Source organism: Henckelia pumila, chromosome 4, assembly GCF_033568475.1.
Source record: "Henckelia pumila isolate YLH828 chromosome 4, ASM3356847v2, whole genome shotgun sequence".
Classification (NCBI taxonomy): Eukaryota; Viridiplantae; Streptophyta; class Magnoliopsida; order Lamiales; family Gesneriaceae; genus Henckelia; species Henckelia pumila.
The window spans coordinates 80,273,904-80,300,574 of record NC_133123.1 but is presented as its reverse complement, the minus strand read 5'-3'; the positions used below and the strand labels follow the sequence as shown (position 1 = coordinate 80,300,574).

The window sequence follows — 26,671 nt, the reverse complement described above, 5'->3', positions numbered from 1 at the left end:
TTGATTGACAAATAAAAATCAACTTGAAGAAGAATTTTCATTAAATATTTCTACCTTGGAAACTGCATTGCAACTTATTTATAAGTTGATGCATGTAGATAAGAGAGTATAAAAACATAATGCAAACTAGTAATAAAGCTTATGATGTGTCAAATTGTCTAGCATGCTTGAGTCCACGATTACAGATCAGAATATTGTTCAACAAAGGATTAATACCTACTCTGAGTTATATATTATCGCCCAATATATTTCTCAAATTGCATGTGATCTCATTGAAAGAAGGTCGGGCTGCAGGTTCTTGATCCCATAATTGTTGTATGAGTTCAATGATCATCTCCTCCAAGTATGTTCCAGCCTTGGCAATTGATGGCCTTAGTCCATTTTCTGCAACTTCCAGAGCTATCTGTTCATGCATATATATATATATAATTAAAAAAAATTAAATATATGACTCATTCATGATTAATATATATATATATTACACCAGTACGTACTTACTAGCTAATTAATTTGAATACCTACCTTTGAAGGACCATAATCTGTATCGATGTAGGGATATTCACCACTCACTAGTTCATTCAATATGACACCAAAACTGTAGACATCACATTTTTCGTCATAAGCACCGCAACTAATCACCTCAGGAGCCATATAAATAAAAGTACCTGCAGAAACATATATGCAATGCATGCATTAATATATATATGATGGATGAAATTAATTAAATTTCCATGCATGCACGTAGTACCTGTTTCCCCTGTGAGCGCCTTTTCTCCATCACTCAAGAAGCGGGCATGCCCAAAATCAGCTACTCTGACATGTAAAGCATCATCCAGGAAAATGTTGCTTGGCTTCAAATCACGATGAACAATCTTTGGGTTGCTTTGGTGGAGATATTGCATAGCTTGAGCAATCTCCAATGCTTTTGCAAGTCTATCCTTGAAGGGTGGAAGTGGGATGTTTCTTTGCTTGTGCCTTTTCCACGAACCATGGAGCCAATCTTTTAGATTCATTGTCAGGAATTGGGTGACGATCCAACGTCTATCCGATCTGCACTTCGGAAGTTCTAATCTCGTTCGGAAGCTCTGATCGAACAATTCGGATGTTCCGATCTTGCATTCATCTCACGTGTCTCCAACAGCTTGGCACCTCACTATGCATGTAGTTCGAAAGGTCCGAACTCCTATTCTAAAGGTCCAAACTTGTCACTTGTCAACCTCATTTTGACAACACATTAGAGTACGTGTTTGCTCTGGTTCGGAAGGTCTAAACTACGATCGGAAGGTTCGATCTCACCGTCTGATCCCGAACCACTTCAGATGGATCTGAACTACATGGGTCTATGAACTTTCCTGACCACTTTCAGACATCCTGGACATGATTTTCCACTTGGTTTTAACAAAATAAATCCCTTAAATCATGTTTTACCATATTAAACGTGTTTAGATATTTTAATTAAGTAAAACAGAGTTCGGGTCACTACAAGTATCAGTTGGCGTTGAAACTTGTTGGATCTCAGATCTCTATCGTGCCCAAGGCGCAGCGAAAGTTTAAAAATTATTTTGACGTTCAAAATATGCTTAGACACTCGTATGGTTTAAATAAATGTACGTAGGGTGTTTCTGTTGGAGAACTGCGATCAGATCAATCAGAATTGATACCCGGTGCAGCGGAAGTTTAAAAATTTTATATGGAACGATTCCATAATGGGTATCAAAACTTTACGATTAAATTGTGTGTGTAAAAATTAAATAACAATTATAAATTTTTACCTCCAATCTCGAATCGGGATTATGGACACCAACAGACTACTCTGCTCTTGTTGTATATCCCTGGAACTGATGGACGAACTGTTCTTCAATCAGGTCCACGAACAGAGATTTAATCCCTCTGATAGATTGCACTAGAAAATCTATCAGAAGTTTCTATGAAGAGAATTAACGAATTTGATCCGTTAAACCAGACTGTAATTCAAAATTCACAGGCTGGATTTTTCTCGAGTAGAGAGGGAAGGGGGGGCGGCCACTTTGAGAGAAAATCAGCTAGGTTTTCGAAAATTGTGACCCTGTTATATAATTTATGTAATGCAATAACTTATTTATAATGTGAGATGCTAACAGCTTAGGGCCCATTAGTCATAAGTTCAAGCCTGACAAGCAAAGCCCGCATGTTCAGAAATTAATATAAAATTCATCGTGACTCAGATTGATAAACCGATTTCACCAATGTGCACAGAAACCATTTCTGCACCTTTTAAAGTCAAGATAAATTTTTCTGAATCCGAATTCATTGATTTCCAAAAATGCCCATCCCTGTGTCATTTTAGGAAATCTTACTCCTCTACTCTTAAATAAGAAGTCCAACTTCTTTGTTCATTAAATTTAACTCTTTAAATTTAACTATCTCAACGGGGATTAAAAAGCCATTACTCTGTGTGACCCTCAATGGTTCAGGGATACAGCTAGCCGTGGGCTCACAACTCCTTGTGACTCGGAACAACAATTTCCGACTTGCCCATCGAATCATGGTAAGAGCGCCTAGCAACATCGCCCCATGATTCCCTAGGTATCACTGATAGTGCCTACAAGAACCAATAGATTTTGGTTAGCGTACAGTACAGTCCCTTCATCCATATATCCCGATCGAATCAACAACCATTGGTAAATCGAGAGTCGTTCGAGATTCGATAACTATGCAATACATCTTGAAGATCAAATAGTGACATCGCATGTGCTACTAAGAAACCATTTCTTAAAACACATCATGTACTCTGGCCAGAGATTCGTCACACTAATATCTCCTCAGATCGCATAGGATATCCACACTCGCAAGTATGTAGTGAATCCTTGACAACAAAGCATCGACTCCTATATGTGTCGTAACTGTACCCAATCCCGACACCTGATGACCCCAATAGAGTCGGTAAATGAGTCAAAGCACAGTACTAGCATATAGAGTCTCAATGATGTTTCAAGTAGTAAGGACTAATAGTGTACAACCAAAACCGCGGACTTTATCCACTCGATAAGTTATAACCACTTGGAAAGTCCGGATAGGGTAGTTCGATCATTCATCGTATGAATATCCATTTGCATGCTTCGAACATCTCTATGTTCCTTACCAATGAAACGTGGTACTCTGCATCGCAAATGCTAGTCTCAAACTCGAGCGATCCTTATCCTTATTAACGGACGGCTCAATCGACTAGGAACAATTTAGAATATACAGTGACTATAAGATGTGTTTCATGATAGACATCCCCATGTACTACCACATCTTACATACACTATAGTATATTCAAGGTCTTTATCAAAACAACAATAGTATATCACAATATAACAATATGAAGAAAGATAAAGTCATTGCCATTATTAAAAGTGTAAATTATATTAAACAAAAGATTGTTTATACAAAGAGTCATCAAAGCCCTTAGCCATAAGTTGGCTCACCGGGCACCCACTCTTTCAATCTCCCACTTGCCCTAAAGCCAACTAGTCATACTACGTAGACCCATTGCTTCGCGATGTTTGTCAAATAATGGTCCTGGCAAGGGCTTAGTAAGTGGATCAGCGATATTGTCTGCAGAGGCCACTCTTTCGACAGTGATGTCTCCTCTTTCCACAATCTCCCGGATGATGTGGTATTTTCTCAGTACGTGTTTGGATCTTTGATGAGACCTTGGTTCCTTTGCCTGACCAACGGCACCCGTGTTGTCACAGTACACCGGGACTGGACCAACAACTTCCGGAATAATGCCCAACTCTTGGACGAAATTCCTCATCCAAACGGCCTCTTTAGCAGCAGCTGATGCTGCAATGTATTCTGCCTCAGTGGTGGAATCTGCTGTGGTGTCCTGTGAAAGAGTGGGTGCCCAGTGAGCCAACTTGTGGCTAAGGGCTTTGATGACTCTTTGTATAAACAATCTTTTGTTTAATATAATTTACACTTTTATTAATGGCAATGACTTTATCTTTCTTCATATTGTTATATTGTGATATACTATTGTTGTTTTGATAAAGACCTTGAATATACTATAGTGTATGTAAGATGTGGTAGAACATGGAGATGTCTATCATGAAACACATCTTATAGTCACTGTATATTCTAAACTGTTCCTAGTCGATTGAGCCGTCCGATAATAAGGATAAGGATCGCTCGAGTTTGAGACTAGCATTTGCGATGCAGAATACCACGTTTCATTGGTAAGGAACATAGAGATGTTCGAAGCATGCAAATGGATATTCATATGATGAATGATCGAACTACCCTATCCGGACTTTCCAAGTGGTTATCACTTATCGAGTGGATAAAGTCTGCGGTTTTGGTTGTACACCATTAGTCCTTATTACTTGAAACATCATTGAGACTCTATATGCTAGTACTGTGCTTTGACTCGTTTACCAACTCTATTGGGGTCATTAGGTGTCGGGATTGGGTACAGTTACAACACATATAGGAGTCGATGCTTTGTTGTCAAGGATTCACCACATACTTGCGAGTGTGGATATCCTATGCGATCTGAGGAGATATTAGTGTGACGAATCTCTGGCCAGAGTACATGATGTGATTTAAGAAATGATTTCTTAGTAGCGCATGCGATGTCACTATTTGATCTTCAAGATGCATTGCATAGTTATCGAATCTCGAGCGACTCTCGATATACCAATGGTTGTTGATTCGATCGGGATATATGGATGAAGGGACCGTACTGTACGCTAACCAAAATCTACTGGTTCTTGTAGGCACTATCAGTGATACCTAGGGAATCATGGGGCGATGTTGCTAGGCGCTCATACCATGATTTGATGGGCAAGTCGGAAATTGTTGTTCCGAGTCACAAGGTGTTGTGAGCCCACGGCTAGCTGTATCCCTGAACCATTGAGGGTCACACAGTGTAATGGATTTTTAATCCCCGTTGAGATAGTTAAATTTAAAGAGTTAAATTTAATGAACGAAGAAGTTGGACTTCTTATTTAAGAGTAGAGGAGTAAGATTTCCTAAAATGACATAGGAATGGCCATTTTTGGAAATCACTGAATTCGGATTCAGAAAAATTTATCTTGACTTTAAAAGGTGCAGAAATGGTTTTTGTGCACATTGGTGAAATCGGTTTATCAATCGGAGTCACGATGAATTTTATATTAATTTCTGAACATGCGGGCTTTGCTTGTCGGGCTTGAACTTATGACTAATGGGCCCTAAGCTGTTAGTGGCCTGCATTATAAATAAGTTATTGCAGTACAGAAATTACACACAATAGGCACAAAATTTTCGAAAACCCTAAGCTATTTTTCTTAAAGTGGCCGCCCCCTCTCCCTCTCTCTACTCGAGAAAAATTCCAGCCTGTGATTTTGAATTACAGTCTGGTTTAACGGATCAAATTCGTTAACTCTCTTCGTAGAAAACTTCTGATAGATTTTCTAGTGCAATCTATCAGAGGGATTAAATCTCTATTCGTGGACCTGATTGAAGAACTGTTCGTCCATCGGTTCCAGGGAGATACAACAAGAGCAGAGAAATCTGTTGGTGTCCAGAATCTCGATTCGAGATTAAAGGTAAAAATTTTATAATAGTTATTTAAATTTTTACACACACAATTTAATCGTAAAGATTTGATACCCAATATGGAATCGTTCCATATAATAAAAATTTTAAACTTCCGCTGCACCGGGTATCAATCATGTTTGATCTGAACGCCGCGCAATCCAACAGTGGTATCAGAGCCAGGTTGCTCAGATCAAGCGATTAAATTAATCGATTGTACAAAAATTTTTAGGCCTCGGTTTTTGAAACAAAATAAATATTTTAAAGTACAAATATTTTTTTTTCGGGCAAAAACCCGGGCAGCGATTGGATCGCTGCCCGGGAGGGGCAGCGATGGTCGCTGCCCCGGGCAGCGCACGGCGCTGCCCAGGGCAGCGATCGTCGCTTCCCTAGGGGCAGCCGGGCTGCCCGGCCCGCGGGAAAAAAAATTATTTTTTAATTTTAAATTAAATTTTAATATGTTAAAATTCTAATTTTGGTCCGATCGAAAATTGTTTTGATTGGTCCACGAGGCGTCGGATCGAATTGTTCGAGTCCGAAAATTTTAAAATTGATTTTTGGATAAATTTGAATTTTTGGAAAATTTTAATATTTTATCCTTTAATTGAATTTTGAAATTAATTAATTTTTGGTACAATTGATGATAAGATATGATTTTATGGATATATTGAGTAAAATATGATTTTATGTATAAAATTGGATTTTATAGATGAAATATGATTTTATTTGATAAAAAGATAAAATATGATTTTATATGTAAAATAAGATTTTATGTATGAGATATGATTTTATCTTTTTAAATTTAAATTGCCATTGCATGTTATCCAATAAATTAATTTTGAATTAAATGTTATTGGATAAGGATGATCGATTGCCATGACCAATTTTGTAGGTGTATGTTAGGAATTTATATTTGTTTTATTGTTGTTGGTTTTATTAATGGGCCTGGTTTATGGCCCAATATGAATGTCATATGTAATAAAAGTGGGCTTGGTTTATGGCCCGTTCCCACCCCTTAAAAATGTATCCCCTACTTGTCATTGTTATTTATTGTAAATACATTAGATTTAGTGGGAGATCAAGATTTGAAGATGGAGGTGGGCCCAGCAGACAATAAAGACAGAAGAAATGTAAATTGGAAGCAAATGTAATAGGATTGCATTTCATACTGCATATTACCTAGGATTGGACTAAGACTCGTGATTGGCAACCACGGGTCGATTAGAAATGAAATCGATCATCCTATATAATATGTGATATTATAGTTGTATGCATGTTTTAGACAAAATTGTGTGAATCCGACAAGCATACAAAATTTTTAAAAAAAATGATGAGACAAATTTTTATAATTAAAAATCCCTCATTTTAAATATGATTTAAAATTGATATCAAGATAAATAAAGGAAATTTAAATTTGTTTAAATGTTCCTACCTTCCATCAACGATCAATGTATGAGATGCTACCCGCGGATACGGTCCGGCTCATATTATTGGGGGGGCCCGTTCGTCGGAAAGCTGTACATTGGATCGACACATGTTGTAAGTTGGGTGGAACTCCCATGGGATCGGCTCATATTATTGGGGGATCCACATGGCGACCGTCCATCACAACTTAATATTGATGGGTTATCTTGACATGTCACAATAATCGGCGTCATATTATTGGGCCCTTATTGGACGTGAGGTAAAAACGTGGAGGTTGCTTTGGAAGCAATTGGGCTCTACCTTTTGAAAATTATGGTTGGCTGATATTATTCGGGACTATAAGTTTGTCAATTGGACTCCATGTTCTCACTAAGGAAAACAGTTTCCCGTTTTCACTAGAGGGTAGTGAAATCGTGAAAATAGTGGGAGTGAGATTCATAAAATAAATTTTGCCTATTTTATGTCTTAGTAAATTGCTTAAACAATCACTGATATTTGTCTGTTTCTTTTCAGTATTTCATACAATGAATTCGCGTAATCCACTTTTCTCGATCCTCGAACAAAATAAGTTAACTGGCGCCAACTATACGGAATGGTTCCGCAAGTTGAAGATTGTCTTGACTTCGGAGAAGATGCTCTACGTGTTAGAAAAATCTCCTCCGAAGGAAGCCCCAGCTGACGTAAGTCCAGAGGAGTTAGCCAAGCTTGATACATGGTGGGACCATGATATCAAGACCAAATGCTATATGCAAGCCTCGATGTCTGATGAACTCCAGAGGCGATTTGAGGACACCGTGAATGCTGCTGACATTCACGTTCAACTCAAGGAACTTTTTGGGGCTCAATCGAGGGCTGAAAGGTTCGCTACTGTAAAGGAGCTAATGACGTGTCGCATGCGTGAAGGGACTTCGGTCCGTGATCATGGGGTACGAGTGATTTGGCTCATACAGAAGTTGGTAACCCTTGATTTGGTGTTGGAGCATGAACTCAACGTGGACTTACTACTTCTGTCTCTTCCTTCTTCGTTTGATGGATTTGTGGTAAATTTCAATATGAACAAGATAGAGGCCACCCTTGAAGAGATGGTCAATATGCTTGTGACATATGAATCCACATTAAAGAAGGATAAACCGGCTTTCTTGGTGGACTCCTCTTCTTCGGCTAAAAAGGGGCCAAGTACAAAGGGCAAGAAACGTTCTGCCCCACCCAAGAAAGTCGAACCCGAGAAAAAGTACAAGACAAAGGCTTCAAACAATGAAAAATCCAAGGATGTTTGTCATTTATGCAAGAAGCCCGGTCATTGGAAGCGTAACTGCAAGGAATATCTAGAGCAGTTGCGAACTGCGAAGGGTATGTTCTATATTGAAATAAATGTTTCACTTAATACTACTTCTTGGGTATTGGATACCGGATGTGGATCTCACATTTGCAATGATTTGCAGGTGATGACAAGAAGTCGCAGGCTTAGGATGGGTGAGACCCAGCTGAGGCTCGGAAATGGTTCCAGAGTTGAAGCAAAAGCCGTGGGAGATGTTTATTTAATTTTGCAGAATGGTTTTAAGTTACTTTTAAGAGATGTTTTATTTGTTCCGGATTTAATTAAAAACATTATTTCTGTTTTTATGCTTGATAGAGATGGTTATTCTTGCAATTTTGTGAATGGGATTTGCAATATTTACAAGAATGAATGTTTGATTGGAAATGGACAACTTGAAAACGATCTATACAACTTAAAACTAAAAGACGTTCCAATAAATTATGTTGATAAACCGGCAACAACAAACAAAAGGAAAATCGATAGCCAAAACCCGGCAAACCTTTGGCACGCTAGGCTAGGTCATATTTCCTCAAGGAGGATGAACAAGCTAGTGGGAGAGGGCATGTTTGATATGTCTGATATTAACTCTCTACCTACTTGTGAATCCTGGCTAAAAGGAAAAATGACTAAATCTCCTTTTAAGGGGAAACCTGAACGTAGTCAAAATCTGTTGGATTTGATCCATACAGATGTTTGTGGTCCATTTAGAGTTGGGACTCAATATGGCCACACCTACTTCATTACCTTTACTGATGATTATTCAAGGTATGGGTATTTATATTTAATGAAATATAAGTCTGAAGCATTTGAAAAGTTCAAAGAATTCAAGGCTGAAGTAGAGAACAAGCTAAAAAAAAATATTAAAGCACTTAGATCGGATCGAGGTGGAGAATACTTGAGTACCGAGTTTTTGGACTATCTGAAAGAGAATGGGATTCTCTCTCAGTGGACTCCTCCTATGACACCACAGCTGAATGGTGTATCGGAGCGTCGTAATCGAACTTTGTTGGACATGGTTCGATCCATGATGAGCTTCACTGAGCTTCCACCTTCGTTTTGGGGCTATGCGCTTGAAACGGCGGTATTGTTGTTGAACAACGTCCACACTAAAGCAGTGAACAAAACACCATACGAGTTATGGAATGGCAAAGCTCCTAAGTATTCGTACTTGAGGATTTGGGGATGTCCTGCTTACGTGAAGCGGACAGTGGGAGATAAGTTGGATAGTCGATCCAGCTTATGTTATTTTGTAGGGTATCCGAAGAATTCAATCGGATATTATTTCTATTATCCTGCTGAAACAAAGGTGTTTGTTTCGAGGAATGCCACCTTCTTGGAGAAGGAGTTCTTATTGGATAAGAAAGGCGAGATGATGGAACTCGAAGAAATTCGAGAAGAACCCGAAATACAAAATAACGATCCTACACCTCAGGAACCATTGATAGACACGCCTGTACCTAGAAGATCCGAGAGGACTTCTAGACCTCCTATTCGATATGGTCTTCTTCTTGAAGGGGATCAAGGTGAACCCGATGTTGGATGTGATCCAAGAAACTTCAAGGAAGCAATTTCTGATGCGGATTCAAATTTATGGCTTGAAGCTATGCAGTCGGAAATAGATTCGATGCATACAAACCAAGTTTGGTCTTTCGTAGATCCTCCCGATCGAATTGTTCCAATAGGGTGTAAATGGATCTACAAGAGAAAGCTTGGGCCTGATGGTAAGGTATTGACCTACAAGGCGCGATTGGTGGCAAAAGGTTATACTCAAAGACAAGGAGTTGACTATGATGAAACCTTTTCACCAGTTGCAATGTTCAAGTCCATAAGAATCCTTATTGCCATAGCAGCATGGTATGACTATGAGATATGGCAAATGGATGTGAAGACTGCTTTTCTTAATGGAGACATTAAGGAAGAAATCTATATGAAGCAGCCTGAGGGGTTCACATCCATGGGAAGCGAGCATAAGGTATGCAAGCTTCAGAGATCAATTTATGGTCTAAAACAAGCATCAAGAAGTTGGAACCAAAAATTTGATGAAACAATAAAAGATTTTGGTTTCATCAAGAATCCGGAGGAACCATGCGTGTACAAGAAAGTAGTTAAGGATGCTGTGACATTCTTAGTACTTTATGTTGATGACATCCTACTCATTGGAAATGATGTAGGGATGTTGCAGTCAACAAAGATATGGTTATCAGGTAGATTTTCGATGAAGGATTTGGGTGAGGCATCCTATATTCTTGGGATACAGATCTATAGAGATAGATCTAAGAGAATGATAGGACTCACTCAATCAACCTACATCGACACCATATTGAAACGGTTTTCAATGGATGGGTCCAAGAGAGGACATCTACCCATGTGTCATGGAGTTTCTCTATCCAAGTCTATGTGTCCCAAGACAGATGAAGAGATAGAGAAAATGACACATGTACCATATGCGTCAGCCATAGGTAGTATCATGTATGGGTTGATATCTACCAGACCGGATGTAGCATTTGCTCTGAGTGTCACGAGCAGATATCAAGCTAATCCTGGTCAAATGCATTGGAAAGCCGTGAAGGACATTCTTAAGTACTTACGAAGGACTAAGAATATGTTCATGGTATATGGAGGAAGAGAACTAAAATTAGAAGGCTATACCGACTCTAGCTTCCAAAGTGACGTGGATGACTCGAAGTCAACCTCTGGATTTGTGTTCATGCTCAATGGCGGTGCTGTCTCTTGGAAGAGTTCCAAGCAGGACACCACAGCGGATTCCACCACTGAGGCTGAATACATTGCAGCATCAGCTGCTGCTAAAGAGGCCGTTTGGATGAGGAATTTCGTCCAAGAGTTGGGCGTCATTCCTGAATTTGTTGGTCCAGTCCCGGTGTACTGTGACAACACGGGTGCCATTGCTCAGGAAAAGGAACCAAGGTCTCATCAAAGATCCAAACACGTACTGAGGAAATACCACATCATCCGGGAGATTGTGGAAAGAGGAGACATCACTGTCGAAAGAGTGGCCTCTGCAGACAATATCGCTGATCCACTTACTAAGCCCTTGCCAGGACCATTATTTGACAAACATCGCGAAGCAATGGGTCTACGTAGTATGACTAGTTGGCTATAGGGCAAGTGGGAGATTGAAAGAGTGGGTGCCCGGTGAGCCAACTTGTGGCTAAGGGCTTTGATGACTCTTTGTATAAACAATCTTTTGTTTAATATAATTTACACTTTTATTAATGGCAATGACTTTATCTTTCTTCATATTGTTATATTGTGATATACTATTGTTGTTTTGATAAAGACCTTGAATATACTATAGTGTATGTAAGATGTGGTAGAACATGGAGATGTCTATCATGAAACACATCTTATAGTCACTGTATATTCTAAACTGTTCCTAGTCGATTGAGCCGTCCGATAATAAGGATAAGGATCGCTCGAGTTTGAGACTAGCATTTGCGATGCAGAGTACCACGTTTCATTGGTAAGGAACATAGAGATGTTCGAAGCATGCAAATGGATATTCATATGATGAATGATCGAACTACCCTATCCGGACTTTCCAAGTGGTTATCACTTATCGAGTGGATAAAGTCTGCGGTTTTGGTTGTACACCATTAGTCCTTATTACTTGAAACATCATTGAGACTCTATATGCTAGTACTGTGTTTTGACTCGTTTACCGACTCTATTGGGGTCATCAGGTGTCGGGATTGGGTACAGTTACAACACATATAGGAGTCGATGCTTTGTTGTCAAGGATTCACCACATACTTGCGAGTGTGGATATCCTATGCGATCTGAGGAGATATTAGTGTGACGAATCTCTGGCCAGAGTACATGATGTGATTTAAGAAATGGTTTCTTAGTAGCGCATGCGATGTCACTATTTGATCTTCAAGATGCATTGCATAGTTATCGAATCTCGAGCGACTCTCGATATACCAATGGTTGTTGATTCGATCGGGATATATGGATGAAGGGACCGTACTGTACGCTAACCAAAATCTACTGGTTCTTGTAGGCACTATCAGTGATACCTAGGGAATCATGGGGCGATGTTGCTAGGCGCTCATACCATGATTTGATGGGCAAGTCGGAAATTGTTGTTCCGAGTCACAAGGTGTTGTGAGCCCACGGCTAGCTGTATCCCTGAACCATTGAGGGTCACACAGTGTAATGGATTTTTAATCCCCGTTGAGATAGTTAAATTTAAAGAGTTAAATTTAATGAACGAAGAAGTTGGACTTCTTATTTAAGAGTAGAGGAGTAAGATTTCCTAAAATGACATAGGGATGGCCATTTTTGGAAATCACTGAATTCGGATTCAGAAAAATTTATCTTGACTTTAAAAGGTGCAGAAATGGTTTCTGTGCACATTGGTGAAATCGGTTTATCAATCGGAGTCACGATGAATTTTATATTAATTTCTGAACATGCGGGCTTTGCTTGTCGGGCTTGAACTTATGACTAATGGGCCCTAAGCTGTTAGTGGCCTGCATTATAAATAAGTTATTGCAGTACAGAAATTACACACAATAGGCACAAAATTTTTGAAAACCCTAAGCTATTTTTCTTAAAGTGGCCGCCCCCTCTCCCTCTCTCTACTCGAGAAAAATTCCAGCCTGTGATTTTGAATTACAGTCTGGTTTAACGGATCAAATTCGTTAACTCTCTTCGTAGAAAACTTCTGATAGATTTTCTAGTGCAATCTATCAGAGGGATTAAATCTCTATTCGTGGACCTGATTGAAGAACTGTTCGTCCATCGGTTCCAGGGAGATACAACAAGAGCAGAGAAATCTGTTGGTGTCCAGAATCTCGATTCGAGATTAAAGGTAAAAATTTTATAATAGTTATTTAAATTTTTACACACACAATCTAATCGTAAAGATTTGATACCCAATATGGAATCGTTCCATATAATAAAAATTTTAAACTTCCGCTGCACCGGGTATCAATCCTGTTTGATCTGAACGCCGCGCAATCCAACATCCTGCTTGGAACTCTTCCAAGAGACAGCACCGCCATTGAGCATGAACACAAATCCTGAGGTTGACTTCGAGTCATCCACGTCACTTTGGAAGCTAGAGTCGGTATAGCCTTCATATTTTAGTTCTCTTCCTCCATATACCATGAACATATTCTTAGTCCTTCGTAAGTACTTAAGAATGTCCTTCATGGCTTTCCAATGCATTTGACCGGGATTAGCTTGATATCTGCTCGTGACACTCAGAGCAAATGCTACATCCAGTCTGGTAGATATCATCCCATACATGATACTAACTATGGCTGACGCATATGGTACATGTGTCATTTTCTCTATCTCTTCATCAGTCTTGGGACACATAGACTTGGATAAAGAAACTCCATGACACATAGGTAGATGTCCTCTCTTGGACCCATCCATTGAAAACCTTTTCAATATGGTTTCGATGTAAGTAGCTTGAGTAAGTCCTATCATTCTCTTAGATCTATCTCTATAGATCTGTATCCCTAGAATATAGGATGCCTCACCCAAATCTTTCATCGAGAATCTACCTGATAACCATATCTTTGTTGACTGCAACATCCCTACATCATTCCCAATGAGTAGGATGTCATCAACATAAAGTACTAAGAATGTCACAGCATCCTTAACTACTTTCTTGTACACGCATGGTTCCTCCGGGTTCTTTATGAAACCAAAATCCTTCATTGTTTCATCAAATTTCTGGTTCCAACTTCTTGATGCTTGTTTTAGACCATAGATTGATCTCTGAAGCTTGCATACCTTATGCTCGCTTCCCATGGATGTGTATCCCTCAGGCTGCATCATATAGATCTCTTCCTTAATGTTTCCATTAAGAAATGCAGTCTTCACATCCATTTGTCATATCTCATAGTCATACCAAGCAGCTATGGCAATAAGGATTCTTATGGACTTGAACATTGCAACTGGTGAAAAGGTTTCATCATAGTCAACTCCTTGTCTTTGAGTATAACCTTTCGCCACCAATAGCGCCTTGTAGGTCAATACCTTACCATCAGGCCCAAGCTTTCTCTTGTAGATCCATTTACACCCTATTGAAACAATTCCATCGGGAGGATCTACTAAAGACCAAACTTGGTTTGTATGCATCGAGTCTATTTCCGACTGCATAGCTTCAAGCCATAAATTTGAATCCGCATCAGAAATTGCTTCCTTGAAGTTTCTTGGATCACATCCAACATCGGGTTCATCTTGATCCCCTTCAAGAAGAAGACCATATCGAATAGGAGGTCTAGAAGTCCTCTCGGATCTTCTAAGTATAGGCGTGGCCATTATTGGTTCCTGAGGTGTAGGATCATTATTTTGTATTTCGGGTTCTTCTCGAATTTCTTCGAGTTCCAGCATCTCGCCTTTCTTATCCAATAAGAACTCCTTCTCCAAGAAGGTGGCATTCCTTGAAACAAACACCTTTGTTTCAGCAGGATGATAGAAATAATATCCGATTGAATTCTTCGGATACCCTACAAAATAACACAAGGTGGATCGACTATCCAACTTATCTCCCACTGTCTGCTTCACGTAAGCAGGACATCCCCAAATCCTCAAGTACGAATACTTAGGAGCTTTGCCATTCCATAACTCGTATGGTGTTTTGTCCACTGCTTTAGTGTGGACGTTGTTCAACAACAATACCGCCGTTTCAAGCGCATAGCCCCAAAACGAAGGTGGAAGCTCAGTGAAGCTTATCATGGATCGAACCATGTCCAACAAAGTTTGATTACGACGCTCCGATACACCATTCAGCTGTGGTGTCATAGGAGGAGTCCACTGAGAGAGAATCCCATTCTCTTTCAAATAGTCCAAAAACCCGGTACTTAAGTATTCTCCACCTCGATCCGATCGAAGTTCTTTAATACCTTTACCTAGCTTGTTTTCTACTTCAGCCTTGAATTCTTTGAACTTTTCAAATGCTTCAGACTTATATTTCATTAAATATAAATACCCATACCTAGAATAATCATCAGTAAAGGTAATGAAGTAGGTGTGGCCATATTGAGTACCAATTCTAAATGGAACACAAACGTCTGTATGGATCAAATCCAACAGATTTTGACTACGCTCAGGTTTCCCCTTAAAAGGAGATTTAGTCATTTTTCATTTCAGGCAGGATTCACAAGTAGGTAGAGAGTTAATATCAGACATATCAAACATGCCCTCTCCCACTAGCTTGTTCATCCTCCTTGAGGAAATATGACCTAGCCTAGCATGCCAAAGGTTTGCCGGGTTTTGACTATCGATTTTCCTTTTGTTTGTTGTTACCGGTTTATCAACATAATTTATTGGAACGTCTTTTAATTTTAAATTATATAGATCGTTTTCAAGTTGTCCATTTCCAATCAAACATTCATTCTTGTAAATATTGCAAATCCCATTCACAAAATTGCAAGAATAACCATCTCTATCAAGCATAGAAACAGAAATAATGTTTTTAATCAAATCTGGAACAAATAAAACATCTCTCAAAAGTAACTTAAAATCGTTCTGCAAAATTAAATAAACGTCTCCTACAGCTTTAGCTTCAACTCTAGAACCATTTCCGAGCCTCAGCTGGGTCTCACCCATTCTAAGCTTATTACTTATTGTCATCATTTGCAACTCATTGCAAATATGAGATCTACATCTGGTATCCAATACCCAAGAAGTAGTATTAAGAAAAACATTTATTTCAATGTAAAACATACCCTTTGCAGTTCGCAACTGCTCGAGGTATTCCTTGCAGTTACGTTTCCAATGACCGGGTTTCTTGCAGTGATGGAAAACTTGTTTAGACTTGTCCAATTTTGCATGTAACATTTGGCCTTGAGATCATGGTCCAACCATTTCTCTAGTTCGGCCAACCTTTCGGCAGTTACATCAGCCGGGGCTGTTTTCGGAGAAGCCTTTTCTAACACTTAGAAAATCTTTTCCGAACTTAGGACAATCTTAACTTATGGAATCATTCTGTATTGTTTGCGCCAGTAAGTTTATTTTGTTCGAGAATAGAGAATAGTGGATTATGAAGATTCATCATAATGATATACTGAGATGAAACAGACAATTATCGATGATTGTTTAATTAATTTACTAAGACATAAAATAGGCGAAATTTATTTTATGAATCTCACTCCCACTATTTTAACGATTTCACTGCCCTCTAGTGAAAACGGAAAACTGTTTTCCTTAGTGAGAACATGGAGTCCAATTGACAAACTATGGTCCCGAATAATATCAGCCAACCATAATTTTCAAAAGGTAGAGCCCAATTTCTTCCAAAGCAACCTCCACGTTTTTACCTCATGTCCAATAAGGGCCCAATAATATGACGCCGTTTATTGTGACATGTCAAGATGACCCATCAATATTAAGTTGTGATGGACGGTCGCCACGTGGATCCCCCAATAATATGAGCCGATCCCATGGGAGTTCCACCCAACTTACAACATGTGTCGATCCAATGTACAGCTTTCCGACGAACGGGCCCCCCCCAATAATATGAGCCGGACCGTATCCGCGGGTAGCATCTCATACATTGATCGTTGATGGAAGGTAGGAACATTTAAACAATATTTAAATTTCCTTTATTTATCTTGATATCAATTTTAAATCATATTTAAAATGAGGGGTTTTAATTTTGAAAATTTGTTTCATCATTTTAAAATTTTGTATACTTGCCGGATTCACACAATTTTGTCTAAAACATGCATACAACAATAATATTATATATTATATAGGATGATCGATTCCATTTCTAATCGACCCGTGGTTGCCAATCACGAGTCTTAGTCCAATCCTAGATAATATGCAGGTATGCAATGAAATCCTATTACATTGTGCTTCCAATTTACATTTCTTCTGTCTTTATTGTCTGCTGGGCCCACCTCCGTCTTCAAATCTTCATCTCCCACTAAATCTAATGTATTTACAATAAATAACAATGACAAGTAGGGAATACATTTTAAGGGGTGGGAACGGGCCATAAACCAGGCCCACTTTTATTACATATGACAATTCATATTGGGCCATAAACCAGGCCCATTAATAAATCCAACAACAATAAAAACAAATGTAAATTCCTAACATACACCTACAAAATTGGTCATGGCAATCGATCATCCTTATCCAATAACATTTAATTCAAAATAATTTATTGGATAACATGCAATGGCATTTTAAATTTAAAAGGATAAAATCATATTCCATATATAAAATCTTATTTTACATACAAAATCATATTTTATCTTTTTATCAAATAAAATCATATTTTACATATAAAATCCAATTTTATACATAAAATCATATTTTACTCAATATTTCCATAAGATCATATCTTATCATCAATTGTACCAAAAATAATTAATTTCATAAAATCTGATTTAACGGATAAAATCTATAAATTTTCAAAAAATTCAAATTTATCCAAAAATCAATTTTAAAATTTTCGGACTCGAACAATTCGATCCGATGCCTCGTGGACCAATCAAAAACAATTTTCGATCGAACCAAAAATATAATTTTAACATATTAAAATTTTAATTTTAAAATTAAAAATTAATTTTTCGCGGGCCGCCCGGGACGTTTCCGGGCTGCCCGCGCCCCAAAGGGGCTCGGGCCGGGCAGCGCCGAGCGCTGCCTGGGGCAGCGACTCTCGCTACCCCCCCCCCCCCCGGGCAGCGATCAAATCGCTACCCGTGTTTTTGCCCGAAAAATTTTTAATTAAAAAATTTATTTTGTTTCAAAAATCGAGGCTTAAAAATTTTTGTACAATCGATTAATTTAATCGCTTGATCTGAGCAACCTGTCTCTGATACCACTGTTGGAGAACTGCGATCAGATCAATCAGAATTGATACCCGGTGCAGCGGAAGTTTAAAAATTTTATATGGAACGATTCCATAATGGGTATCAAAACTTTACGATTAAATTGTGTGTGTAAAAATTAAATAACAATTATAAATTTTTACCTCCAATCTCAAATCGAGATTATGGACACCAACAGATTACTCTGCTCTTGTTGTATATCCCTGGAACTGATGGACGAACTGTTCTTCAATCAGGTCCACGAACAGAGATTTAATCCCTCTGATAGATTGCACTAGAAAATCTATCAGAAGTTTCTACGAAGAGAATTAACAAATTTGATCCGTTAAACCAGACTGTAATTCAAAATTCACAGGCTGGATTTTTCCCGAGTAGAGAGGGAAGGGGGGGCGGCCACTTTGAGAGAAAATCAGCTAGGTTTTCGAAAATTGTGACCCTGTTATATAATTTCTGTAATGCAATAACTTATTTATAATGTGGGCTGCTAACAGCTTAGGGCCCTTCAAGCTTGACAAGCAAAGCCCGCATGTTCAGAAATTAATATAAAATTCATCGTGACTCAGATTGATAAACCGATTTCACCAATGTGCACAGAAACCATTTCTGCACCTTTTAAAGTCAAGATAAATTTTTCTGAATCCGAATTCAGTGATTTCCAAAAATGCCCATCCCTATGTCATTTTAGGAAATCTTACTCCTCTACTCTTAAATAAGAAGTCCAACTTCTTTGTTCATTAAATTTAACTCTTTAAATTTAACTATCTCAACGGAGATTAAAAATCCATTACTCTGTGTGACCCTCAATGGTTCAGGGATACAGCTAGCTGTTGGCTCACAACTCTTTGTGACTCGGAACAACAATTTCCGACTTGCCCATCGAATCATGGTAAGAGCACCTAGCAACATCGCCCCATGATTCCCTAGGTATCACTGATAGTGCCTACAAGAACCAATAGATTTTGGTTAGCGTACAGTACGGTCCCTTCATCCATATATCCCGATCGAATCAACAACCATTGGTAAATCGAGAGTCGTTCGAGATTCGATAACTATGCAATACATCTTGAAGATCAAATAGTGACATCGCATGTGCTACTAAGAAACCATTTCTTAAAACACATCATGTACTCTGGCCAGAGATTCGTCACACTAATATCTCCTCAGATCGCATAGGATATCTACACTCGCAAGTATGTGGTGAATCCTTGACAACAAAGCATCGACTCCTATATGTGTCGTAACTGTACCCAATCCCGACACCTGATGACCCCAATAGAGTCGGTAAACGAGTCAAAGCACAGTACTAGCATATAGAGTCTCAATGATGTTTCAAGTAGTAAGGACTAATGCTGTACAACCAAAACCGCGGACTTTATCCACTCGATAAGTGATAACCACTTGGAAAGTCCGGATAGGGTAGTTCGATCATTCATCGTATGAATATCCATTTGCATGCTTCGAACATCTCTATGTTCCTTACCAATGAAACGTGGTACTCTGCATCGCAAATGCTAGTCTCAAACTCGAGCGATCCTTATCCTTATTAACGGACGGCTCAATCGACTAGGAACAGTTTAGAATATACAGTGACTATAAGATGTGTTTCATGATAGACATCCCCATGTACTACCACATCTTACATACACTATAGTATATTCAAGGTCTTTATCAAAACAACAATAGTATATCACAATATAACAATATGAAGAAAGATAAAGTCATTGCCATTAATAAAAGTGTAAATTATATTAAAGAAAAGATTGTTTATACAAAGATTCATCAAAGCCCTTAGCCACAAGTTGGCTCACCGGGCACCCACTCTTTCAGTTTCATGAATTTTACCTATCAATCTTAAAAGATTGACGATGGCTCCAACTATTTCGAAACAATTTCGAAAATAGCTCTTGTTGTAAATCCCTACAAACAATCAACTGGATTTTTCCTCCTTTCTTCAAATCAGGTCCACGAGCCGGATTTCCTGTTCCTCTTCTAAATTGCACTTAAAAGAAGAAGAAATTTTTCGTTGAAAAATGAAGAAGATGACTGGCCGAGAAGAGAGTTTTTAGCAGCAAAGAAACATTTTCTTTTCTCTGCCTTTTCTGAGAGCTTCGAGCAGAGAGAACGAAAAAATTTTTGTGTATCCAATGCACTTAATTTTCTTCTTTTGTCAATCCCTTCAATCAATTGATTGAAGGGATTAAATGAGATTGTCGGCTATTATTGCCGACAACTCATTAAACTTTTTTTTTAATATTATAATAATATAATATATATATATATATATATAATATATATAAATATATTATTATAAACATAAGGTCCCACTATCATAAATATATATATTATATATATCCATATATATATTGTATATATATATATATATATCTATATATATGCATTTATATATATTGTATGAGTCCTTAAATCCGAGTCCAACTCGGAAAAATTAATTAAACCTTTTTAATTAATTTTGCTCTCAAAATTTCTATAAGCCTTTATAAACCATTTATAAAGCTTATCTATCGATCCAATCAAATTTGTTCATCATAAATTCAACTCTTTGAATTTATTATCTCAACGGGAACAGGAAAACCAGTACTTGTGTAACCCTCAATGGTTCAGGGATACAGCTAGCTGTGGGTCCAGGCTTACCCTTATTAGCCTCATTCTATGCATCAACTCCTTGATCATAAAATGTCAGAACTCATTTCTGATTTAACCCATCGAATCATGGTAAGAGCGTTAAGTAGCACCGCCCCATGATTCCCTAGGTATCACTGATAGTGCCTGCAAGAACTAGTCGATTATGGTTAACGTACAGTACAGTCCCTTCATCTCATATATCCCGATCGAAACTGCAACCATTGGTTCATCGAGGGTTGCACGTGAATTTCGATAACGATGTGATGTCTTTGAGAATACATAGTGGCATCGCATGTGTAACTTGGTAAACACTTTACTCTACTACACATCTTACACTCTGGCCAGAGATTCCATGCACTATTATCTCATTTTATCACATAGGATATCCACACCCGTAGGTGAGAGGTGAATCCCCGACTACAATGCACTGGCTCCTACATGTGTCACAACTGTACCCAACCTCGCCACCTGATGACCCTCATGAAGTCGGTAAATGAGTCAAAGTAAAGTCCTAGCATGTAGAGCCTCAGTTTTGTCCCGGGTCGTAAGGACTAATGGTGTACAACCATAACCACGGACTTATCCACTCGATGAATGATAACCACTTGGGAAGTCCGAGGGAGGGTAGTTCAGTGAACTCATCGTATGAGAATCAATCTGTATGATTGAACATCTCTATGTCCATACCAATGAAACGTGGTACACATCATCACAGATTCTAGTCTCGAGCTCGAGCGATCCTTATCCTTATTTCGAACGGCTCAATCGACTAGGAACTTGATTTAGAATATACAGTAATTAATAATATGTGTTTCATGATTTCCATCACATGTACAACCTCATATCTTACTATAGTATATTCAAGGTCTTTATCTATGCAACTTTCATGGGTATACAGATAAAGAAAATGCCAGATAAAAGATTAATTATATTAAAATAAAGATTGTTATTACACTTGAGTCAATAAAATCCTTGACCAACATTTGGCTTGCAGGGCATCTACTCTAACAATCTCCCACTTGCCCTAAAGCCAACTACTCATTAGTTTTAATCCCATTGTTTCGCGATGCTTCTCAAACAATGGTCCTGGCAAGGGCTTTGTTAGTGGATCAGCAACATTATCTGCAGAGGCAACTTTCTCGATAGATATGTCTCCTCTTCCCATAATCTCCCGAATGATGTGGAATTTCCTCAGTATGTGTTTGGATCGCTGATGAGACCTTGGTTCCTTTGCCTGAGCAATGGCACCAGTGTTGTCATAGTACACCGGGACTGGATCAACTCCATTTGGAATAACGCCCAACTCTTGGACAAAATTCCTCATCCAAACTGCCTCTTTGGCTGCAGCAGATACTGCTATGTATTCGGCCTCAGTGGTGGAATCCACAACTGTGTCTTGCTTGGAACTCTTCCAAGAGACAGCAGCACCATTAAGCACGAATACAAAACCAGAAGTCGATTTCGAATCATTCACGTCACATTGGAAGCTAGAATCAGTATAGCCTTCCAATTTTAATTCTCCACCCCCATAAACCATGAACAAATTCTTAGTCCTTCTCAAGTACTTAAGAATATCTTTCACGGCTTTTCAATGCAATGGACCAGGGTTAGCCTGATATCTGCTTGCAACACTCAGAGCATATGCTATATCAGGATGCGTTGATATCATACCATACATGATACTACCAATTGCTGACGCATAGGGAACACGTGTCATCATCTCTATCTCTTCATCAGTCTTAGGGCACATTGATTTTGATAGAGTAACACCATGACACATTGGTAAGTATCCTTTCTTGGAATCTTCCATAGAGAATCTTTTAAGTATGGTATCAATATACATGACTTGGGTGAGCCCCAGCATCTTCTTTGATCTATCTCTATAGATTTGTATTCCCAATACATAAGATGCTTCACCCATGTCTTTCATGGAGAATTTACTTGCTTACCATACTTTAGTTGATTGCAATAATCCTATATCATTCCCAATGAGGAGGATATCATCAACATAAAGTACTAGGAATGTCACTGCATTCCCACTAACTTTCTTGTACACACATGGTTCCTCAGGATTTTTAACAAAACCAAACTCTTTGATAGTGTTATCAAATCTGAGATTCCAACTCCTAGATGCCTGCTTGAGACCGTAGATCGATCTCTGAAGTTTGAATACCTTATGCTCACTTCCTACTGATGTGAAACCCTCAGGTTGAGACATATAGATCTCTTCTTTAATGTCTCCATTGAGGAATGCTGTTTTCACATCCATCTGCCATATTTCATAGTCATACCATGCAGCTATGGCTAGCAATATTCTAATTGACTTGAACATAGCGACTGGTGAAAAGGTTTTCTCATAGTCAACTCCTTGTCTTTGAGTATAGCCTTTTGCCACTAATCTTGCTTTGAAGGTCAATACCTTCCCATCCGCCCCAAGTTTTCTCTTGTAAATCCATTTGCATCCTATGGGAACAATTCCCTCAGGTGGATCTACTAAAGTCCATACTTGGTTCGAATACATGGAGTCTATTTCGGACTGCATAGCTTCAAGCCATTTAGATGATTCAGCATCAGATATTGCTTCTTTGAAGTTTCGTGGATCGCATCCATCATTAGGCTCATCATGGCCTTGTTCATGAAGAAGCGTATATCTTGCAGGCGGTCTGATTATTCTTTCAGACCTTCTAGGTATGTGTGACTCAACTACTGGTTGTTGGAGATTGGGTTCAACTTCTACAGTCGTGGGTGTATCTCGAATTTCCTCGAGTTCTATCATTTTGCCTTTTCTATCTAATAGAAACTCCTTCTCCAAGAAGGTGGCATTTCTAGAAACAAACACATTTGCTTCCTTTGGATGATAGAAATAATATCCAACAGAGTTCTTTGGATATCCCACGAAGTAGCACAAAATGGATCTACTATCCAATTTGTCTCCCACTGTCTACTTCACGTAAGCAGGACATCCCCATATTCTCAGATAAGAATATTTGGGAACCTTTCCCATCCATATCTCATATGGTGTTTTATCCATTGCCTTTGTATGGACATTATTCAACAACATTGCCGCAGTTTCAAGCGCAAAGCCCCAAAACGATCTAGGCAATTCAGTGAATCTCATCATAGATCGAACCATGTCCATCAAAGTTCGATTTCGATGTTCAGAAACACCATTCAATTGTGGTGTTCCTGGTGGAGTCCACTGTGAGAGAATCTCATTCTCTTTAAGATAGTCCAAAAATTCAGTACTCAAGTATTCTCCACCTCGATCAGATCGGAGTGTTTTAATACTTTTACCCAATTGTTTCTCTACTTCAGATCTGAATTCTTTGAACTTTTCAAATGCTTCAGACTTGTATTTCATCAAATAAACATACCCATACCTCGAAAAATCATCAGTAAAGGTAATGAAGTAGGACTGCCCATATTTAGTGCTAACATTTAGCGGGCCACATACGTCTGTGTGGATCAAATCCAAAAGACCATGTGCACGTTCTACATTCCCATTAAAGGAAGTCTTGGTCATTTTTTCCCTTCAGACAAGATTCACAAGTAGGTAGAGAGTTTATATCTGACATGTCGAACATGTTAGAAAACTGGCGAGTTCCCAGACCAATTACGATTGATACCCGGTGCAGCGGAAGTTTAAAAATTTTCATGGAACGTTTCCATGGTATGGGTATCAACCGTTCATCGATTGAATTACGTGTGTGTAAAATTTAAATAACAATTAAATAAATTGTACCTCAAATCTCGCAACGAGATTAATGGACACCAACAGAACAATTCTGCTCTTGTTGTCTCTCCCTGGAACCGATGAACGCCTTCAATCAGGTCCACGAACAGAGGTTTAATCCCTCTGATAGATTGCACTAGAAAATCTATCAGAAGTTTTCTGCGAAGAGAATACACGAATTTGATTCGTTATTCCTTACTGCGATTCAAAATCACAGACCGGAATTTTCTCGGGCAGAGGGGGAGGGTTCGGCCGATTTGTTGAGAGAGAGGCTAGGGTTCGATTTTTGCTCTGTCTCAAAAATTATGACCTATTGTGTGTAATTTCTGTACTGAAATAACTTATTTATAATGCAGGCCACTAACACCTTAGGGCCCATTAGTCATAAGCTGGGGCCCGACAAGCAAAGCCCGCTCGTTCAGAAATTAATATAAAATTCATCGTGACTCCGATTGATGAAACGATTTCACCAATGTGCACAGAAACCATTTCTGCACGTTTTAAAGTCAAAATAAATTTTCCTGAATCCGAATTCAGTGGTTTCCAAAAATGTCCATCCCTATGTCATTTTAGGAAATCCTACTCCCTTACTCTTATTTAAGAAGTCCAACTCCTTAGTTCATTAAATTTAACTCTTTAAATTTAACTATCTCAACGGGGATTAAAACTCCATTACACTGTGTGACCCTCAATGGTTCAGGGATACAGCTAGCCGTGGGCTCACAACTCCTTGTGACTCGGAACAACACTTTCCGACTTGCCCAACGAATCATGGTAAAGCGCCTAGCAACATCGCCCCATGATTCCCTAGGTATCACTGATAGTGCCTACAAGAACCAGTAGATTTTGGTTAGCGTACAGTACGGTCCCTTCATCCAAATATCCCGATCGAATCAACAACCATTGGTATATCGAGAGTCGCTCAAGATTCGATAACCATGCAATACATCTTGAAGATCAAATTAGTGACATCGCATGTGCTACTAAGAAACCATTTCTTAAATCACATCAAGTACTCTGGCCAGAGATTTGTCACACTAATATCTCCTCAGATCGCATAGGATATCCACACTCGCAAGTATGTGGTGAATCCTTGACAACAATGCATTGACTCCTATATGTGTCGTAACTGTACCCAATCTCGACACCTGATGACCCCCTCAGAGTCGGTAAACGAGTCAAAGCACAGTACTAGCATATAGAGTCTCCATGATGTTTCAAGTCGTAAGGACTAATGGTGTACAACCAAAACCGCGGACTTTATCCACTCGATAAGTGATAACCACTTGGAAAGTCCGGATAGGGTAGTTCGACTATTCATCCTATGAATATCCATTTGCATGCTTCGAACATCTCCATGTTCCCTACCAATGAAACGTGGTACTCCGCATCGCAAATGCTAGTCTCAAACTCGAGCGATCCTTATCCTTATTATCGGACGGCTCAATCGACTAGGAACGGTTTTAGAATATACAGTGACTATAAGATGTATTTCATGATAGACATCTCCATGTTCTACCACATCTTACATACACTATAGTATATTCAAGGTCTTTATCAAAACAACAATAGTATATAACAATATGAAGTAATATAAAGTCATTGCCATAAAAGTGTAAATAATATTAAACAAAAGATTGTTTATACAAAGAGTCAACAAAGCCCATAGCCACACAGTTGGCTCACTGGGCACCCACTCTTACAATCTCCCACTTGCCCTATAGCCAACTAGTCATACTACGTAGACCCATTGCTTCGCGATGTTTGTCAAACAATGGTCCTGGCAAAGGATTAGTAAGTGGATCAGCGATATTGTCTGCAGAGGCCACTCGTTCGACACTGATGTCTCCTCTTTCCACAATCTCCCGGATTATGTGGTATTTCCTCAGTACGTGTTTGGATCTTTGATGAGACCTTGGTTCCTTTGCTTGAGCAACGGCACCCGTGTTGTCGCAGTACACCGGGACTGGACCAACAAATTCAGGAATGACGCCCAACTCTTGGACGAAATTCCTCATCCAAACGGCCTCTTTAGCAGCAGCTGATGCTGCAATGTATTCAGCCTCAGTGGTGGAATCCGCTGTGGTGTCCTGCTTGGAACTCTTCCAAGAGACAGCACCACCATTGAGCATGAACACAAATCCAGAGGTTGACTTCGAGTCATCCACATCACTTTGGAAGCTA

General features: G+C 38.9%; 1 protein-coding gene across 1 annotated transcript; it reads right to left on the bottom strand.

The window, feature by feature from the left end:
- Nucleotides 1–226: 226 nt before the first annotated feature.
- LOC140861324 (serine/threonine-protein kinase STY17-like) lies at nucleotides 227–23,530 on the bottom strand. Its single transcript, XM_073264333.1, has 4 exons — nucleotides 23,274–23,530; nucleotides 749–1,050; nucleotides 523–665; nucleotides 227–403 (listed from the first exon to the last, which is right to left on the bottom strand). Exons 1-4 carry the CDS (start codon nucleotides 23,528–23,530, stop codon nucleotides 227–229), a joined length of 879 nt encoding a protein of 292 aa, XP_073120434.1.
- Between the last annotated feature and the right edge of the window lie 3,141 nt (nucleotides 23,531–26,671).

Coding starts and splice junctions, on each gene's coding strand:
- LOC140861324 (XM_073264333.1), bottom strand. CDS start 23,530: ATGATAGAACTCGAGGAAATTCGAGATACACCCACGACTGTAGAAGTT. Junction 666..748: donor GGCGCTCACAGGGGAAACAG/GTACTACGTGCA, acceptor ATGTTTCTGCAG/GTACTTTTATTTATATGGCT. Junction 404..522: donor CAGATTATGGTCCTTCAAAG/GTAGGTATTCAA, acceptor ATGCATGAACAG/ATAGCTCTGGAAGTTGCAGA.